Genomic DNA, 20,312 nt, shown 5'->3' on the forward strand with positions numbered 1-20,312 from the left:
TATATAATATTCCTTTAAGTAAATTAAACACCGACATATGCATGTACCGACATGCACATATACACATACATGCAGACTGTGGTGCCAAAACAAATTCTTCAATCATTGCTGTGTAGAAGCAGGACATTGGTAGCTGAATGAGAGAAGGTGTGTAGTTAATATGAGTCTCTGAAAGAAACTCTTTGATAAATATCAATGTTATTTAGAATCATATGAACTAAGGGGAGTTTGGTAAAACTTCCTATCTTATTCCAATACCCCCTTTTCTCATTTCTGACAGGTGATTATTCACCTAGCCACTGATTGCCAATTTCAGAGATAGTTATCTTAGAACCTTAGTTATACATAAGACAGTGTACATAATTGGTAAAAACTATAAATTATGAATATTTAGGAACTGATCTCATTTCACTGTCCTAAGTTGTGTGGGAATGGAGGAAAGGACCTGGAAGATCCACTCTTTCTTTAGGTCTAAATATCTTCACTGTGAGGGGGAACCAGGGTAAAGGGCTTTCATTTACACAGTGCAAAACTAGGTGGTGGTGCTGAAGACTGAGTTGGAACGCAGGTGCTTTTCAATAGATGCAGAATGGGAACTACAAATGTAGCTTTTCCAAACAATAGAGATTTGAGTGAGTTTGCTGCCAGGTCCAATGTCGTCTAATTAATCCAAGGGACAGCTTGTCCTGGCAATCAAAATCAAATGGCATGCAATAATGGGAAGTGTTACTCAGTGGAGCCACAGCAGGATGAAAACATGTCAGAATTTTGCTTCTCCAGGGGCTTTCATTTTTTTCAACTCTGTAATTTTTCACCTAGATCCCATAAAAACAAACCAACCAAACACTCAGTACTGAACTATTAAGTAAAAATCAAAATAAATATCAAAACAAATATATAAGTGGCCTCAGTGGAGAATTTTATCTTCTATGCTTTGATTTTTAAAAGCTTAAATTCAATGATCTCATTGATAATCCCAATTAATAGTCTTCATTTCATCAAAATAGAACAAATAAATTACTATTTCATAGAGAAACAGTGACAGAAAACCATCCATATTTTCACTGGAATCCCATATATGCAGGCATTTGGAAATAGTTTTCATTCCTATATAATAAATCTATTTTGGGCCAGATCAATTAGGAACTATTTATATAGTTTAAGCATTAGCTCAGCAAAATTTATTAAGAGTTTGGTGTATTTTAACTTCCTGGGTTCTGTTCAATAGGCATCTTTTAAATGCCTGCCATGTACAGGCACAGTGTTCTGAGGACACAAAGATAAATTGACTTTGTCCTTGTTCAAGGGAAAGGTCTTACAGTGAGGGTCTGGATGAAGCACATTAAGTGCTAACATAGAGATGTAAAGTAACTATGGAGTTCAGGGGGGGCCCATCCCCAAATAGAGGTTTGGGAGAGGATCACTAGAGAAAATGAGTTCTGAATAAGAGTTAGCCCAGGTAAACAATGGGAGGTAGTGCTTTCCAGGCTGAAAGACTATGACAAAAGATGTGTCATAAGGCAGGTTTTAGTCTGGAAAAGAGAAGCCCATCTGTCTCATTGTATGAAAAAAGCATGGTGAATGAAGAAAACTACAAGTTTATGTTTGTAGAGGGTGGAATACCGACTATATGTTTAGTAGTACATCACACTTTATATGTAGATTTTATATGTGAATTTTATATGCCCATTTTATATGTGGACAATAGTTATATAAGAGTTGATCCAGGTGAGAAATGATGAGGTCAGTGGGCAAGGAAGGTTGCAAAACATTAAGGACAGGAAGTTAACAGGATTTAATTAATTAGATGAGTGTGCTGAGGTGGACAGAGAAGTTTAGACAACCTGTAGAAGTCTGGTTTGAGTGTCAAATTGTATTTTACTGTAATGTTTCAACCCAGTTACCAAAATGATAGATATCAGGATGCCAGAGTGGGTACATAAACACTTCCAAGTTGCCTATGCATAGATATAAAGGAAGTGACCCTCAGATTTTGTCCTAGATTTTTGGGCCTGACCATGAGATTTATAAAAGGGATCACGCGCATGGTAGAAATAGTTGCTGGAGAGATTTCTTTGGAGAGAGCTATTACTTCTCTTTGAGTCTATGGTCTTCTGCTTTCAGGATGCTGTTTTTCAGTCCCAGTAAGTAGGATTTCAGGGGGCCATTCAGAGAAATCTGAAACAAGTTGGCTGCAGTTGCAGAAGCAGAAGAAAAATGGCTGGCTCAAACATGAGGAAGTCAAGGTAGACTGTGGACCATGGTGTGGCTTCTAGCTGACAAAAGAGGACTATACAAGAGCTGATGCACTGAGGTGAGGGCCAACCAAGATGCACTGCCTCAAGATCAGAGGTACTCCCAGGATACCCAAGGAATGAATGAGTGGGTGCCAGATTTAGATCTAGAGTGCCCCAGGGAGAGTATAGTCAATAGGACCATCTACATGGATGAAGAGGTCTTGCTTTTTTCTGACACCCACCACTGGGTGTCATGAAGCTGTGGAAGCATGATACACTTCCATCTAAAAGAGATCCATTAGTTGGGTCAAAGAAACATCAAGAGAGACCGCCCAACAGAAAATCATAAAGAGTCAAAGAAAATTCTTCAAGAAAAAGAGTTAGGTTTAAAAATTCCCCAGGCCCACCCAGGGACACTAGCTTAGACTATTTTCTGATCCCAGAGAACAGTTCCACCAAGCAAAAGTATCCTCACTCTTTTTGAACCTGGTAGGAGGTGCAACAGCTACCGGTACAGTGAGTAAGTAAACAAGGAGAGGAGAAAGAGGGAAAACCAACCACAAACCACATTCCTTCACTTCTCTAGTCTTCCAGTGGATTGGAGCTCAAAGGGAAGGTTAATTTAATGTTAAATCAAGTTGGACTTCTGATTAATATTAGAATAGAAATTCTAATTACTAAGTTGAGATTCAACTTAAAGAGACTCTAGGATTGTCTTTGCCTTAAGTAAACACAAAAGTCATGGAAAATCTGCCCAGATTTTCACTGGGTAATTTTAAGTGGACAGTAGGAACAAAATTAAATCAGTTTTGTTGTCCTACTAGTTGTTTGTTAGACAGCCTAGTTAACATTGTTATTTGTTGACATTGGGCTTATGTACAATAACAGATTTAATAGATAAAACAGTTCTTCCTATTGGGATATTTATTGACATGAGGGTGGCAGCAGGACATCCAAGTGAATTTTTCCAACAGTTGCATGAATATAGACAGAAGGGAGAAGTCAGGGTTGTACTCAAGAAATACTTGTTTATTTCTCTTGAGCAATTTTTTCCCCTTTTAGCTCTTTATGAACGATGATTACTTCCAAACCAAGATATCTATAACTCCTCAATAACCTTTGTGGGTTTACCTGCTTTGATCAAACCTACAACAGGCTACCAAGATAAACCATCTGAAGTATATTTTTGTGCCTCAAGTACAATGCCTACCAATCAATCATCAATCAAATCTGAATTTCTCAGCTCAACAGGCAATTTTCACCAATTGTTTCTCCATATTTACTAAAAATCATTTCTCATCACTTCCACATAGGACCACTTCTTCTGACCCCAACAGAACTCTTTATGCTTCATTTATACTGTCGCTGTTCATCATACTGGAACAATCTTTCAACCAAATTCTATTTTCAACACCCAATTCAGATACTCTTACCATGGATTTCAGGGAAACCAGGGTGTTTGTAAGATCCCTAAGATAACAGATAAATTTGTATGCCTTTCATGGGAACAATGCAGCCATGATTTAAGATGGCTTTAATATAGAGTTAGTAACCCAGAAAATAGATAATTCATTTCACTATTCACTGTCCTTCCCAGCATCTGTGATTACAGACCCTCTTCTCAGATGCGTCACTGTGTTTGCTGTTGCTGCAGTTGCTCCCATCAATTGCCCCACAGTCATCTGGAACTTAACTTTGGGTCCAGAGTAATTCTGACCATAGATGGGAAGTACTTCAGCTTCCTCAGCACTCACACTCAGCTATCATTTCTCAGACTAACCTGAGATGTGATTTGCCAGCATTTTCTGGTAGCTCTATCTGGTTGCTATTTACCTAATGTTTGGGGTCTCTCTTAAACATTATGTGCTCTATGTATGTGCTGTATGTATGTATATGCTCTATGATGGAAAGTTACCTCATTCCTTGGCATCACTGGAATTGGCCTCCTGTGCCATGTCTATCTCCATGGAACTCCTGATTTTCCACTACTAGGTCCTGTCTTCCTTTCTACAAATATTGCTACTTCATCTTGGGCTCCAATGACAATAATGTTGATGCCAATAAGAACAATGATAGCAAGCATGCAGGCTTACTTATGCTAGGCAATATATTTAATGTTTTATATGAATTGCTTCATTTCTTCCTGACAATCCCCTTTCCTGATAGACATTTTTAGAAGGACATTCCACTTATGGTAGCTACTCTTTATAGAGCAACCACCACATGCCACACATTTTGCTAGGCTGTACATATGTGTAATTCCCCACAAACATAAGGAATGGGCATTTTTATCAGCAGTTTTTAGAAGAGGAAACTGAGAACAACGAGCCTCAATGACTAAGTTCTCATGGATAGCAAATTGCAGTTAAGTCCTAGGGTCTGTGCTCCCAATGCCAGAATTAAAGAGGCTGGCTTATTCCTCAGATCCCTATCTCATGGTCCCATCAGAACCTATAGTCCTAATAGACTAGTCTAGCTGGCTCTGGTTTTTGCCTCATCGGATTGTTTCTGGATATGATATTCAGGTGCCGAGTGTGTCCTACAGTACTTGCTTATAGATTACTGGGGTTCTTCAGGTCCTTTGCTTGTTCATTGAATCATTTATTGGTTCATTCACTTGTTTGGCATCTACTTATTGGGTGTTCATTCTATACTGAATCTTATGTAAGAATTAGAGAAAGGAGATGGGAAAAGCGCAGCTTGGAAATAGACCTGTAAATAGATATGATGGTCTAACAACTATAAGGAAGGTAAGGAATCAAAGTTTATGGATCAAGGGAAGCGCATAGAAGCCGGTGCTTGAGTTGAGACATACAGGCCTTTCAGTCAGAGGTAAGAGAATCTGGTAGGGGCATATGGCAAGTTCAGGGAGTCCTAGTAGGTTCAGCAAGTGCTGGAGTTGGGGCATGAGATGAGAGGGATGGCATAGGAGATCAGGAACTGGATCACTGAAGAGCCTGCAGATCCTGCTGATGAGCATAGTTTTTATCCCAGACATAGGATAGCTTCAAAGGAAACCTGCCACTCCTCTACTATGTAGAATTTATATTAGTAGATAGTAGAAACCCCATATTACTTGTGTAATGGAGTCCCGGTATACTGCTTGCTGGGCGGGAATTTATAATTTCCTAATACATTTGTTTAGCAAATGCCTGGAGACATGACACTATAACACACTCTACCAGATTTAAAATATTCTTTAATTCTTCCCCCTTGGTAGTCAGCCTGAAACACTCAAGGATGGTTAACTTGAAACACTTGTCTGAAAGGCTTCCTGATTCTAAATGATGTGTGAAGTTATCAGGGATTAGTGCACACACAACCGCCTCTGAGCTCGGAAAGTTTACCTCCTGTGACAAATTTGATCTTCACCCCATAAATTCAATCTGCTGACTTGCACTTTTACATGATTTCTGATTAGAATTTGAAAATCCTTTAGAAAGTGATAGTTACTAAAAGAAAGGACCTTGGTAAGTTTTAGGACCACATGCCTTATTTCATGTTTCTTAATCAAACCCTGATGCCTGCAAAGTTTTGTCAAATTATATACTCCTTGAAAGAAGCACCTACATTCTCTCACTTTCGCAGGTTTTAGCCTGTCTCAGAATTCCCTCTGTGCAATCTTTCAACAGTCTAAGACACTGCTCCTGGTCACCTCCTAACCCTATCCCATCTCTGCAGGTACCTGTACCCTGCCAAGAGTGGCATAAGGCATCGTGATTCAGAAGACAAAAAAGATGAGCACAACAGTGATAAAAGTTTTTAATCTATGACCCGCATCTCCTTTCAACCCCCAACTGTGGAGCCTGAGAATGGGGAATTTGCTCTTCGGAGTAAACGATCATAAAATGCTTTCTTGCTTTCAGTGTGGTCCCTCATCTTGGAGTTCATTATTTCTTTAAACATCCCTAACTGTGGCTTGGTAATTTTACCTTCTTATGCAACCTAAGTATAAGCAAAAAGGTGCTTGGGGTGCTCTGAGTGTTTGATCCTAAGCTTTCATGTGGCCTCCTGCCTCTCCCTGCACTGGCAGGAGATGAAAGGAAACCAGCTGTTTTCTTGTTAAAGATCAAGGTGATCAGGATGGCAATTCAGGACCTAACCATGATCGCTGCGGGGAGAGCAGAGACTGGGCGGTTTTTACACTAGGCACAGTATGTCAGATTTATGTAGCTGTCAGAAAGAGTATTTCATTTCATGCCTATTTGTGATTTCTTTGTTGTTGTTGTTGTTGTTGCTACCAGATTTAAATTCCTGGCATCACACTCAGTAAACTGAATGAGGCTATTATTAGTAGTCTCTCCCAATAGTAAGAGAATAGCTAATATCTAAGATTCTTACTGTGTTTTTGTGTTGTTCTTCATACTTTTATTTTTATCCTTACAATAATGCTATGAGATACAAGGTGTTATTCCCATTTTACAGAAGAGAAAATTGAGATGCAAGTATTTATGTAACTTGTGTAGATTATATTGCTCGTAAGTGTTTGTGGAGCTGCGATTTAAACCCAAGGAACCATGCCAGGACCACAGTGAGATCAGAGAGGTTCCCAGGGGCACAAAATTTAAGGAAGTACTCCCTCACAGTCTCCTGTTCAAACCTGAGAGTGAGTGCCTCCTTAAATCATACGCCCAGGATAGTCTTTGCTACTTGCCATACCCTAGATCCAGCCTTACTTTGGAGCTTGGGTGGTGCCAAGCCTCATACATACTGTCCCTCTGTTTCTCTGAGTGGTGTCAAACCTCATACATACTGTCTCTCTGGTTCATACAGACTGTTGATCAGACTCTCTGAGGAATTAGAGTCAGCTGTCAATGGGGAATTAGATGAACAACCCTTGTGAGAGTTTGTAGGTGCCAAAGAGACCAACAAAGATGATGCCCAATGTAGGATTTCTCCCTTGCTCTTGGCTAGGCATTCTTCTCTTGCACTATGTCCCTCCCATTCTTCTCTTTTATGGCTTTGTCTCATCTCAACCATCTCCAATACAGAAGGCAATAAAGATACTCTTCATTTGAGAGGCAAATTTCTGCATCCTATAGAGAAAACATTAGAGCAGCGCCATAGAGTAGGGTGTGTACTCAGTTAAGCATTATTTCACTTTGTCAAGTCCAGACACACCCTGGATGTATGTTGATGTAAAAGAAAATCCAAGGATGCATATCTATAAAGAATCTTGAGATCTTAGAATAGGATCTGATCAAGACAAGTCAAATTGCATCAGAGAAAAGGAAATTGTAGGGGACAGTCCGAGATTGTAGGGTAATCATGAAAAACTCACCTTTACCAAATACCCTGTATTCTTGAAAACCTTTAGTACACTTGGTAAGTTTTGAATAGACTAGAATTTTCTGGTTTGCTCACAAATGGTGAAATAATTATTATATCATTAGGACAACGTGGCCCTACTCAGTCCTATACCACCTGATATTTAAGAAACAACTGGGATTGTGGGCTGCTAAGGTTGGAACTATCTCTGGTAACCTTCGGTGATGCGCTAACCCACTCCCTGACTCAATGGAGCATAGAATAAGCACCTACAAACACTTATGAATGTATGTGGAAAAGAACCAGCAGCAACTGAGACATAGTTGAGATGAAGGAAGATGAGTGTTTTGATCTGATAACTTATTTGAACTTCTCAACATCAGACTGGAAAATTCCTGGTAGTTTTTCCAGACAAACTTTTACCAGTGAAATCCTAGCAGATCGGATGATGGTGGTTTCTCCTCTTTTATAGATATCATGCCAACAAAGCCATGTGGGAAGACCACATTAAATGAACAAGTCAAACAGCACTATGGCTAGGAAAGAACTGGGCCATGAATGAGTAGCACTTGCCTCTTTGATTAGGTTCATAAATCTGGGTCCAAGGCGCCACGGCTTGTGTCGATGACACTGTAAGGAGCTGACAGTCAACTGCGAAGCCCGGTGGGAGGCAATGGCCACCATGTACACAGCATCATACATCAGAGCTGCTTCAGTCTGTGGAGGAAAACACACATCACATCTTTGATTCCATCTTTGTTTCCCTTCCTTTACCTGCATAATCATTCTGCCTGTTTCCTTATCTCCTATTTGTCTGATCTCAACAGCTATTTATTCGCCAGCTGAACAGTCTTCACTCTCTGATAGCTATTTTTCTCTAAAATAATACTTCATACTCCACAGTACATTGGAATGATAGCTCTGCTTTGTTTTGAGGTTTTTCTTTAAAGATTTTATTTATTTATTCATGAGAGCCATATATATATATATATATAGAGAGAGAGAGAGAGAGAGAGAGGCAGAGACACAGGCAGAGGGAGAAGCAGGCTCCATGCAGGGAGCCTGACGTGGGACTCGATCTCGGGTCTCTAGGATCAGGTCCTGGGCTGAAGGCAATGCTAGACTGCTGAGCCACGCGGGCTGCCCTGTTTTGAGTTCTTAAAACAAAAAACAAAACAAAACAAAACAAAAAACTAAAACAAAACCAACCCTCATCTCAGCCACAAAAAACTTGATTCAGGGAACAAATATTTTTGGAGCATCTATGTTAAGCACAGTGTTAAGATCAGCTATGTTGAGTTAGAAGCTACTAAACCTCAAAATTTCAGTATCAGATTTTGTTTCTCAGGACATATATCTATTAAAATATTTACTTATTCCTATTTGGCAGAAAGAAACAGCTTCAAGCAAAACTTATAGGCAATTTCCAAATAGGGGTATTTGTGTCGGTCACTTCTATTTGCTGGAGTCAGGAAGGTTTAAGTTGTGGAATCAAATCCAATAGCAGGTTGTGGAAGACTTTTTGAAAAACACACTCATGTAAGTTGCTTGGAATATCCTACTCTTGTCAGCATTTGCTTTTTGATAGACAGTTTAAGGTAGTCCTTGCTTTTGGGGGTTGCCATCTCATTCTTCCCTTCCTTATGAAATCTCTCTCATTTGCAAAATTTCACACAAAACTGCTAGTATTTTATAAAAATATTGTCCTGTTGTTTTCTTTAAGGATAAAATTGTATAGTACTTTCACATTTTAGTTGAGAGTTTTCATCAGAACTTCATCTGAAATTCTCAACAAGCTCCCCAAATCAACAGAACAGATAGATAGAACTACTTATGTAGAAAAAATGACTCCTAGAAGAAATAACCCCTAGAGGCCTATATGTGTAGGGTCCTACGTATAGCAAATAATTGGTAGAGTTAAATCTAGAATCTAGGTCATAGATCAAAGATTATCATGTTTTTTTTTTTTTTTTTCCCCAGAAATCTGTTGATGAGCTCAACATTTACTGTGCACTTATTGAGAGCATGTCTTAATGGAAGAGGAAAGAGAGGGTTCCTACATCTCACACTTTATCCATCTACAAGTCCAAAGAATATCCCCCCTTTAAATGCTTCCTGTGCAATCTCTATCATTGCATTTTCCATTTGCATTTCCATTTCCATATTGCACTTATAGTGACATTGGTTTCTCAGTAAGAATGTGGGTTTTGTGAATGAAGAAATGTTTGACTTTAGTGTCTTTAGTGTGTAGGACAGTTACTGGCACATAAACGTTATTTAAAGTTGTTTAATAAATGATTGCTGAAGGAATTAATGTTATTTCATGCCTTAAAATAAAATACAAAAAATAAAATACATTTTTATGAGAACTGTATAATCCCAAGGTTTTAAGATGTACTTGTAAAATAAGTTGTTTTACTTATATCATTGACATATAGAAGTTAGATCAGTAGTGGTGGTGGTAGTGATTGTTAAAGCTTAAAAATGTTTTGATTATTTCAGTTCAAAACTGGTGTAATCAATTTCATAGATAAGAAAATTGAGGCTCAGAAAAATTAGTCCAAGGCTACTCTGTTAATCAGCTGCATGGCCAGAGTGTGAACCCATGACAGTCTGATTCTAGCACCCATGTTCTTCACCACTCTGCTATCCTAATTTGGTATAATTGAAGGAGAGTAATCAATTGGCAGAATGAGACTTTTTGAAATTCAATTAATAGTAGCTGACTTTTATCAAGTACTTATTGTATGTTAGGTGCTGCTCTAAATGCTTTGCAAACACTGAATCTTCATCATAACCTTTACTCTTTTATGGGTAAAGATATGACCAGGTTAAATGGCTTCCCCAAAGTAGTAGTGGGCAAACCAAGATTCAAACCCAGGAATTTGGAGCTAGGGTTTATGTTCTCAACCACGAAGTTGAGCTGCCTCTAAAACAAATATTTAATGCTGATTTAATAATTACAATAATAGCTCAATTATGGTGAATGTTCACGGACAACTTACTACACACAAGGCACTATAAGCATCCTACACATGCTGTCACCTTAAATTATTGAAACGATGACTTTGAAATAGGTATTGTCACCATTTTACCAACAGGGAAATGGAGACTTAGAGAAGTAACTTCAGGAAGTAACTAACTTACTAGGCAAGTGAGAATTTCAACTTAGGATGTAAACTTAGATTTTGGAACTCACCCCCTTAACCACTATGCTCTTGGGACCTGGACCATTTTAGCAGTGGAGTATATTTTTTTGCAAATTTGTATGCGTATTCACTAATTGACTAATTGAAAGAGTTGGTAGAGAAGTGTGAGGAGTGAAGTTTTGATCTAACTCTTCCATAAGCTGGGCTAAGGAAGGATTTTGACTTTCTTTGTCAAGGCTGCCTCCACACTGGGTTGGGTAATAACACAGCTCAAAACCATGGGCCTGATCAGTGCTTTTCAAATTCAAAGAAGAAAACCATTTATTCTAAAACCACACTTCCCTTTGATGCGCAATGCTTTCTTAGATGGAGGAGACGTGTGTCTACCTATTTTATAACACTAATAAACCACCCCTGAATTTTCTTCCCTTTTCAGTTCTGTGCTGGAGGCCAGCTTACCGAGTAGCAACTCTCGAGTTATTTTAGATAAATGTAAAAGAAATTGGCCTGTGTTTCAGATTTTATTTTTCCGAATGTGTTTATTTTCACATTTTATTTATATCGAAAGACTGAATGAGACCACATTACTCAGTGCCCCTAAGAAAATCTCTTTACCACAACATGGATCATGAAACAAGCATACAAAAAGCAGTCTCACACTGTGTTTTGGTTATCACAACAGTGTGCAATAAAGATTCAACTCAGCAGGACCGAGGTGCCCACGCTCTACACATATTTCCAAGAAAGGACTGGCTTTTGACTGGGTTCTGGGAGATAATGTCCAAAACCTGGGAATATGGGATCCCTGGGTGGCGCAGCGGTTTGGCGCCTGCCTTTGGCCCAGGGCGCGATCCTGGAGACCCGGGATCGAATCCCACATCAGGCTCCCGGTGCATGGAGCCTGCTTCTCCCTCTGCCTATGTCTCTGCCTCTCTCTCTCTCTCTCTCTCTCTCTCTCTGTGACTATCATAAATAAATAAAAATTAAAAAAAAACAAAAAACAAAACAAAAAAAAAAACAAAACAAAACCTGGGAATATCCTGCCTGACCATTGTGTTTTTGTATATTTGGCGTCTTGGGCAGTTTCAGGCAGTTTAGCAGTATGATTTATGGTGAATGCCTATTTTTGTTCATCTGGAGCCCTGGGCCATGCTGTATCTATCAGTTTGCGCTCTGGAATGGCTGGAGACTGAGCAGATGGGATCAGCTATGAGGATGCTCGATGCCTATGTGACTGACTCCCAGTAAAAACCCTGCACATCAAGGCCTGAAGGAGCTTCCCTGGTTGGCAACACTCTGTACATGTTGCCTTATGTCATTGCTGTAGAGAATGAAGCACTTGTCAAAGCAACTTTCCTGGGAGAGGACCACTAGTAGTCCCCATATAGTTTCTCCTGGACTTTGCCCTTTGCAACTTTTCCTTTGCTGATTTTAATCTGTATCCCTTTGCTGTAATAAACTGTTATCTCTGAGTTAACAGCCCTTCCGATTTCTGTGCGTTCTCCTGCCAAATGAAACCTGAATGTGGTCTTGGGGATCCCAACAAAATCCAGGGAGATGCTACTCTTTGGAAATGAGGAGTAACAACAGGATATGGCTTTATAGATTCCTTGCATTTTGCTGTCTTCCTTGTATGGCGTTATTGGAAAAAGAAAACTGCAGGAGATGGGAGTGCTGAAGGAAGACTTAGTCTTTGTGAAACAAATGGGCAAAAAGTATAGATTTCCCATCTTCTCTGCAAATTCAGAAATATTCACTGGCCTGACATGGATGGACAAGGCAGTTTTCTGTAAGAGAAGTTCTCCCAAATGACACCCTTCTCCCTCATTTCCTAAATTTATTCTCTCACTGATTCCTCTATTAAAATCCAAATATCTCACCCACAGCATAGAGCTAGCAGGAATTTGTCTCTTAGTATGAATGAGCTAGTTTCCCTTGCGGGGGCAGATGCTACTGAACAGCCAAAGTGGTGGGAGAGGCAGTGCACATCCTGAGCGTTCAGGATGCTGAGAAGAGCGACCCGCAAGTGAACTGGGGTTTGGAAATGGCCTGGAGAAGGTAGCAAAGATATAATCATATACTCACAATCTAGAAATTCAGTAATTAGGGCAGAAGTCCAGCAGATCCAGTGAGACCTGGTGCAGAGGTTGGCATATTCTAATTTCAATAAACATTTTCCAGCTTTTGGGAGAGACATGAGAAATTGGGAAAAGAGGACCATATGTGGACTTTGGAAAACACACCTGGGTGATTCCTATGGTCGGTCACACAAGGTCACACAGGTCCCAGGTAAGGGGCTATCTTGGGCTACCTGTGCAGGCCAAGAAACACATCTCCTGTAAACAAGTAAGGATTTGGTCTCTGCATTTCAGAATGTCTTTTGTTCCTATATTGACTACAAACTGGCATAATAGCAGGTACCATCAAGTAAATCCAATTCTATGTCCTGGAGGTTTTATATATATTATCTAATTTAATCTATAGAGTAACACTGTAAAATATTATTACACAGATTGACAGGTAAGCAAGCAGACTCAGAGATGCCACATAACCTAGTCAGGTCATTTAGTTATTCAGGGGACATAGCCAGTACTTAATCTAGGCTTTCCTCATCTGGAAAGATCTTGGTTTTTCCATTGAATTTCATAGCCCATTGTCTTTTGTTGCTGGAGCAGCAGCTGACATTTAGGTGACACTCAAAGGTACCTCCCTCCTGGATCACGATTACAGGAAATGCACACACGTAACATAAGGCTACTGACATAACTATATTGTGAATGCTTTTGAAGAACTGGGAAGGCCAAAGACGGATCAACATTCTTGTTTCTATGATTACTAAGCACTATTGAATCATGCACAGTTTTGGTTCACAATCAGAGAGGACTCTACCTGAAAATGGGTCACTCCATTATCTCAGTCTATTCAGAAGCCAATAGACTGAATCACCCCAAGTGCTAAGAAAAATTTAAGCGCCATAAAAGGGAATGAAGTAGATTTTGTAAAATTACTCCAAACTTCTATTGAGTTAATCAACACTTCGGTTGAGAAAACACTTTCTTTTTTTAATCTCAAGATGTTTTAAATAACGAGTTTCACTATTTTTGAACTCTATTGACTCAGTAACAGGTTTCTTAATTAACACAATTTTAACCTTATTTTCAAAGTCAATATTTTTTTTCTTTAATTACATCTATGGCTGTTAAGTCTGGAGTCAAAATTTTTCATTGGACATGATTTTCAGATTTGGATGTGTTTTGTCATATATAATAATATTCTTTGAAGATATTTTTGGTGTATGATATTCTAAGAAATTTTTAAGTTTAAAAATATTAAAGAGAAAATCAGACAAGTAGGTGGGAAGTAAAAACACATGGATATTTTTAAACATATTTTTAAAAATTTCTATATTATATATTCCTACAGGCATCTGTATATGAATGCAGCACACACAAAAATAAAACTATAAAGGCAATAGGGAAATTTGCCTTGGAGAGTAGTGGTATAATGCATATGATTTCAGTGAATGCAACTCTCTTCTAGTAATGGCATTACTTAAATATAGATAGTGGTTAGTCTAGGCTAATTTTTAAAATATTATTATTACTTTAGAATAATCACTATCTTCACTACACATGCCTAGTTCTTACTTGTAGGAACTCTCTTTGGGCTTTTACAGATTTATTTAAGGGGTATATGAATATTTTTCATTTAACATGTTGGTCTTAGCAGAAGCCCAATTTTTATTTATTTAGCATTAGCTCCCTTATTAAAGACATATTTATTGAAGGCCTGCTTTGTGCCAGACCTTTTCTATTTCTGGGCATAAAGGACATCACAAAAAGACAAAGCCTCTCTGTCCTCATGGAGTTTGTATTCTTGTAGAGGAAGGCACTGAACAAACGAATCAAAATATAGTGTGTGAAGTTGTAGGGCTACACAGCGAAAGAAAACAGGCCATGGAAGAAAGAATAACAGGCCTCTCTGGTGAAGTGGATTTGACAGGGGAAGAAGGTTTTAGGCAGTGAGAGTCACAAATGCTACAGATGTAAGAAAGAATGAACCATGAGATCTGAGGAATACAGACCCAGTGGAACTGAAACCATAGGGCTTTTTTTTTATCAGGAAGGTGGGGAAGAAAATGGTTTGAGTACAGAGGCAACATGAGAACAAAGATTTGTTAGATCTGGGCCCTGGCTTGGGGACATGAGTTTCTGCTCTCTCAACTCAGAGATTAGTCCATTGGGCTTCAAACCTGTAAATCTACTCTTTAAACTCACTGTGACTCAGTTTCCACATCCCCAAATTGGCCTCCATTACTAGAAGCCAAAATGGAGTCTTCAGGTGAATAAATGTCACTATTATACTTCATGGGATTAATTTCAAAACTATATCTAACCATTTTTTTTCTTTTTATTGTAGCTATATGAGATGATGCATGCTAATTAAACTTATTGCAATAATCATTTCACAATATATGTAAGTCAATCTGTTATGCTGTATACCTTACACTTATACGATGAAGTATATCACTTCTATTTCAGTGAAACCAGGGGAAAACCGATCTGTATGACTATGGGATCCAACTTCTAGTGGGTGCTGTGTTCTACCACTTTTTTAGACTAGTATAGACATGACTGATATATCTACTCTCCCCACTTTTGGTACCCAGGGAACCCTTCTCTTCCTTTCTGAAGATAAATTCTGATAAATCCCCTTTCTCCCCTTTCTCTTTTTTTATAGTTTCTAATAATAACAGGAGCAATAACAGAGCCTAGAAATCCCTTTCTTAAGTGAGATGACAGTAGTAAACTTTAGGCAAAACAGGACCTCTTCCATCCACTGGGACTTGGCTGCACCATGCTTCCTGCCCATGGAACTGCCATTTGCCCAGGCCACTGGCAGCAGTCCTAGCGGAATAGCTGCATCCCCTGCCTGGCCTGAGTTGGTGTGACTTGCACGGTTCTATCCTCCTTGTTCAATGATTTTCTTCATCTCAGTCAATATGTACAAACTGTCCTGTATAATTGAATGCAACAGATGCTTTTTTTTTTTTTTTGTAAATTAAGCCATACTTGTGATGAATATTTAATGTTTGGCCTGAATCCACAAGCTGTGATAACATAGCTCCAAACTGTAACTTTTTTAGTGGAATACACTGAGTGTAGGTAACAATTATTGGAGATCTCAGCCTGTGGATAGAAATCTCATTGGGAGGCAAGGTGCGAGGGCAGGGGATTTGAGACATTTGAACTCACTGGAATTATAAATCCAAGAGGAAGAAGAAAAAAGCTGTTGTATTAGCATACCCCTCTGTCTCCCTCTGTCTCTAACTCTTTTTCTCTCTAGCTTGCCCTCTTCCCTCTCAGAAGGTCTAGTACTTCCCTGGATAGTCTCTACTTGTTCCTATTCAAAGCAATGTTTCAAATCACCGAAGGCTCATTTGTATTAAAATGCTTTCTATCATTATCTCTCCGATCACTTTGTATATTTTAAGAGTTATTTCAGGTTTGAAAAACAATCAGGAAAAAAAAAAAAAAAAGAAAAAAGAAAAACAATCAGGGAGCTTGAACAAGGAATCATCCAGAACCATTTCATTTATTAATTCATTTTCCTTGGTATTCATTTGTTTCTCATGGAAAAAAAAAATGGTAGAAAAGGAAAAGAAATCCCAAGTTCATTTCTCTGCAAGATGATACCTTTCGGTTATCGGTAAATTGCATCTTAAAAGCAAGAGTGCTTCTCCCGATGATGGGAACAGAGAATGAAATACGATGCCAATTTCAAATGCTATTACCTGCCCGCATTCCTAGTATCTTTCCCTTTAGATGACATGATTCCTACATAGAAAGCTTTTTAAAAAATGTCCTGCTATTTTCTTCATCACGTAGGGAGCTTCATTAGAGAAATAAAGCTAAGGTAGGTGCATTTGACAACGAAAGACAAATGCTGTTAGCGAGGAGCTCTCTGATGAGGCAGTTTGCAATTTATCTGTTCAGCAGAGTACCTCTCCTTGTCAGGAGGTGGGCCTGGCATCTGCTTCAAGAGCAACATATGGCTGGTGTGAATCACTGTCAGTGTCTGCAGAGGTGTTCCTGTACACATCCAGGCAGGAAGAATGTGAACACACCAACTGTATGCAAATCTGGTGTCTTTCCACGTGTGCCACCGTTTGCTGAGATGTGGCAAGAAAGGAGGGCCGCATGCATGAGCACTGGGTGTTATTCTATATGTTGGCAAATTGAACACCAATAAAAAATAAATTTATTAATAAAAAAAAAAGAAAGGAGGGCCGCAAACTTGCTCTGCATCACTTTTGTAGGCAACTTGCTCTTCCTTTCCTCCCCCCTTCCCAAGGCCACATTTCCAAGGGTAAAACTCACTCTACTCACCCTCACTTTGGCTTCTGCTTTGGCTCCATTTGGCTGGCAATGGTGGCTACTCATTTAACTCTTTTTTTTTTTTTTTTTTTAAATCAGAGGGACGTACAGTCCAGAAAGCTGAAAATAGCAATTTTCGATAGTAGCCGTGCATAGACGTTCAAAATACCTAAAAATTTTACTCCTTCTCTCATTCAAGTCAAGGCACAAGTTATAATACTTTTACTTCCACTAGAGGAGGCATAGGTGATTCTTTACCTAACCCCTAAGGAGGCAAACGTCATCTCAAATGATTTTTATTTTAAGACTACTTACTGTCATCATGCCATCCAAGAGGCCAGTCTCGGGCCTGGGGGGTGCCTGCAATCTCTCCATGGACCACTTCTCAATGATGGAGGACACATGAGGGTTGTCAATATTAAGCAGCCGAAATCCAGTCATGTTTACCCCACTGTACCTATAGAGTTCCAGATCTAAAGCAAATAAGTCCTGCGCAGTATTAAAAATGATAAAAGTAGAAAGAGTTAACATTTTCAATGTCCTTTATGCAAAACAGAATAATGACTGCTGAAGCAACAGGTAGATTAAAATTAAAATAACTGCCATCCTCACTGCTTCATCAAAGAATTTCCCGTTGTTCTTTGCTTGCACGCTGCCTGAGAAACTCTAGGCAGTGAGCAGTTTTCATTTTCCACTATTTTTTGCAATGCTATTAGAATTTGGATAAACCAAGAAGAGGAATTAGTATGCCCTTGGGCACAGGATACAATATTCTGAGAAGTTAAAGTTCTGTTTCTAGAATATAGGGTTTGGGGAATTGGAAGGGATCTTTGTGCCCATTTGGTCCAATGCTCTTATTTTATAGATGAGGACACTGAAGTTCTGAGTGGTGATGTGACTAGTCCAAGGATGACCCATCACTTCCTGCTGCCTTAGATCTGGTAAAGGAGATGAAATTTGGAATTTTCTTATGCATTTGATAGGAAGATCACTTCCAGAGGAAAAAATACCATTCTCTGGTTCATTGACCCATGCCCCATACAATGAGAGCATGAAGAATTTTCACTGGATGCAAGCTCTGAGTGTTCTCCTTGGAGAACGAACCAAAGCATAGGGTTGTGTGAACATGGGTATCATAGCACTGGAACTAATTCCCTTTCAGACAATGTTTCAGGAAGAAAAGTTTAACCCACTTAAGTTTTCTCTTACAGATGAGGCTGAGTATAAACCAGATGTTTATGTTGATCCATATTTATTTTTTTAAGATTTTATTTATTTATTTATCCATTTATTTATTTATTTATGAAAGAGAGAGCACAAACAATAGGGAGGAGCAAAGGGAGACAGACTCCCCACTGAGTAGGGAGCCTGAGATGGGGCTTGATCCCAGGACCCTGAGATCATGACCTGAGCTGAAGGCAAACGGAGCCCAAGGCAAATGCTTAACTGTCTGAGCCATGCAGGTGCCCCTGTTGATTCATATTTAAAACAATACAAAAATTTCAGCTTGCTTCTTGTGAAGAAAGGTTTAACTCTATCATATGTCATTAAAGATATCTTGCATTTGGAATAAACCAAACATTCAAAATAACACTTAACAAGGAAAGAAAAAGAGAAAAATTTCCTAACAGTGTAACTGCTTTATGGAAGTGCAATGCAAGATGATCAGTGATGACCGTGGTTCCTAAGGAGAGGCAGCTTCAGAAACACCTCATGATCTGTATTTGCAGAAGAGGCACACGGATTTGTTCTTCTGAATAATTCTTCTTTATGCAGCTACCCTTTCCCAAGATAATGTTGAATTAGACCGTAGAGTTTTAAGAGGGCAGTTCTGTCCTCCTGGCTCAGTATCAGAAAAAGAGTACCGCCTTCTAAAGTGTTATATTTTTCCCCCCTTGTACTACATAACTTTCTTCTGTAAGTTTTACCAATAGTCATGGGCAAGAATGGTTAAGAATACAAAAAGCAAAGCATGGCAAATGCAGATAAAACAAGAGGGAAATGCTTAAGGAAGCAAATTTAAAGAATAAGACCTAGAAAGAAAGATTTCCTTTAGCGCGCTCAATGAATGGAAGGAAAGTTACTCAAACTACAAGACGTCAGACAGAAAATTCTAGAATGCATATGGAATCCCTCACAAACTCCACAGTAAGCAACGTGATGTGCTAAAATGAATACATTACACAAAGTTAGGTTGGCCTATAAATTGAGGATCCTATGCAATATAGAATATGGAAAGTCCAGGGTCTGATTTGTAATATCTGCTTGTGAGCAAAGGATGAAAAAAGCAAGACCGTGAGGGCAAATTGGTCCTGAAGGGTCTCTGTAAATCCCATAGGATCAAAAAAGCTAAGATACATTTTAGTGTGCCTTCTAATGTATCTAGAAAATGTAGATGATTCTTTATGACTAGTTTGCTCTTTGACGGTTTCTATTTAATGGAACTATCATTTTAATCCCTTTCCAGATGCACAGGCATTGATGCTAATTTTTTAAAAAAAGAAAGAACCTGCTGTTCAGCATTTCTGGATTTAAAGGATTCTTAGGAAAGTAAGACAAATCTCCATGACAATACCCTGCTTCTGACACTGGTGGGGCTGACTTTTGAAATAACTGGAGATGTTTTCCTACAGCACGGAATACATTTCCACTGGAAGTGCTTACCAGGGTTGTGAAAAAGTAGTGATAGTACTCAGTCATCATGCCCATGAAAAGAATCTGCAAAAGAGAAATAAGGGGAAAGAATCAGAAACAGAATTATAATAAGAAATAGATCATTAGCAGGGCAATTGCAATAGTTTGAGGATATAGAGCAGGAAGGGGCTTTGGAAATCTACATATTCAGCAGAACAGAGACCTGAGACAGATCAGTGGCTGATGGGGAGCTGATGTGGGCAGCTGAGGACCCAGGCCATTAGCCTCCATCCAATGTTTTCTCATCAGACTATGTTCAATCTTCATTGAAATGGTAGGTATAATTTAAATTAAAAAAATTTAAAGGTAGTGTATGCACAACAAATTTAGTATTTGGAACTGTTCTTAATAACAGTGTTTTGCTCTCCTCATTGCCTAGGTGTCTGAGTAACCCCATGCTTAGAAAGATATTTTATTGATCTCCTTAGCTTTAATACTTATCGTACTGCCTCAGAGTAGAACTCATTAAATGTTGAATTGCAATACTGGTATGTAGATATATTTAAATGAGGGCTTATACATATGCATATCTCTGAAGCCTTTCTCTCTGCTGCTTTCCTATCTTGTCCCACAGTATGTATGAATAG

The 20,312-nt window shown here is 38.9% G+C and overlaps 1 protein-coding gene across 5 annotated transcripts in view; it reads right to left on the bottom strand.

Annotated features, from left to right (window-relative positions):
- Window positions 1–20,312, bottom strand: part of GRIK1 (glutamate ionotropic receptor kainate type subunit 1) — a 361,362-nt gene that overhangs the window by 83,527 nt on the left and 257,523 nt on the right. For all 5 annotated transcript variants that reach the window (XM_025449799.3, XM_025449798.3, XM_025449800.3 and 2 more), the window contains exons 5-7: window positions 19,696–19,749; window positions 17,347–17,520; window positions 8,079–8,222 (exon numbers count right to left, since the gene is read on the bottom strand). In XM_025449799.3, the coding sequence (XP_025305584.1) occupies window positions 8,079–8,222; window positions 17,347–17,520; window positions 19,696–19,749 (372 nt within the window). The remainder of the gene's footprint in view (window positions 1–8,078; window positions 8,223–17,346; window positions 17,521–19,695; window positions 19,750–20,312) is intronic.

The sequence above is a fragment of the Canis lupus genome, chromosome 31, assembly GCF_003254725.2.
Source record: "Canis lupus dingo isolate Sandy chromosome 31, ASM325472v2, whole genome shotgun sequence".
Classification (NCBI taxonomy): Eukaryota; Metazoa; Chordata; class Mammalia; order Carnivora; family Canidae; genus Canis; species Canis lupus.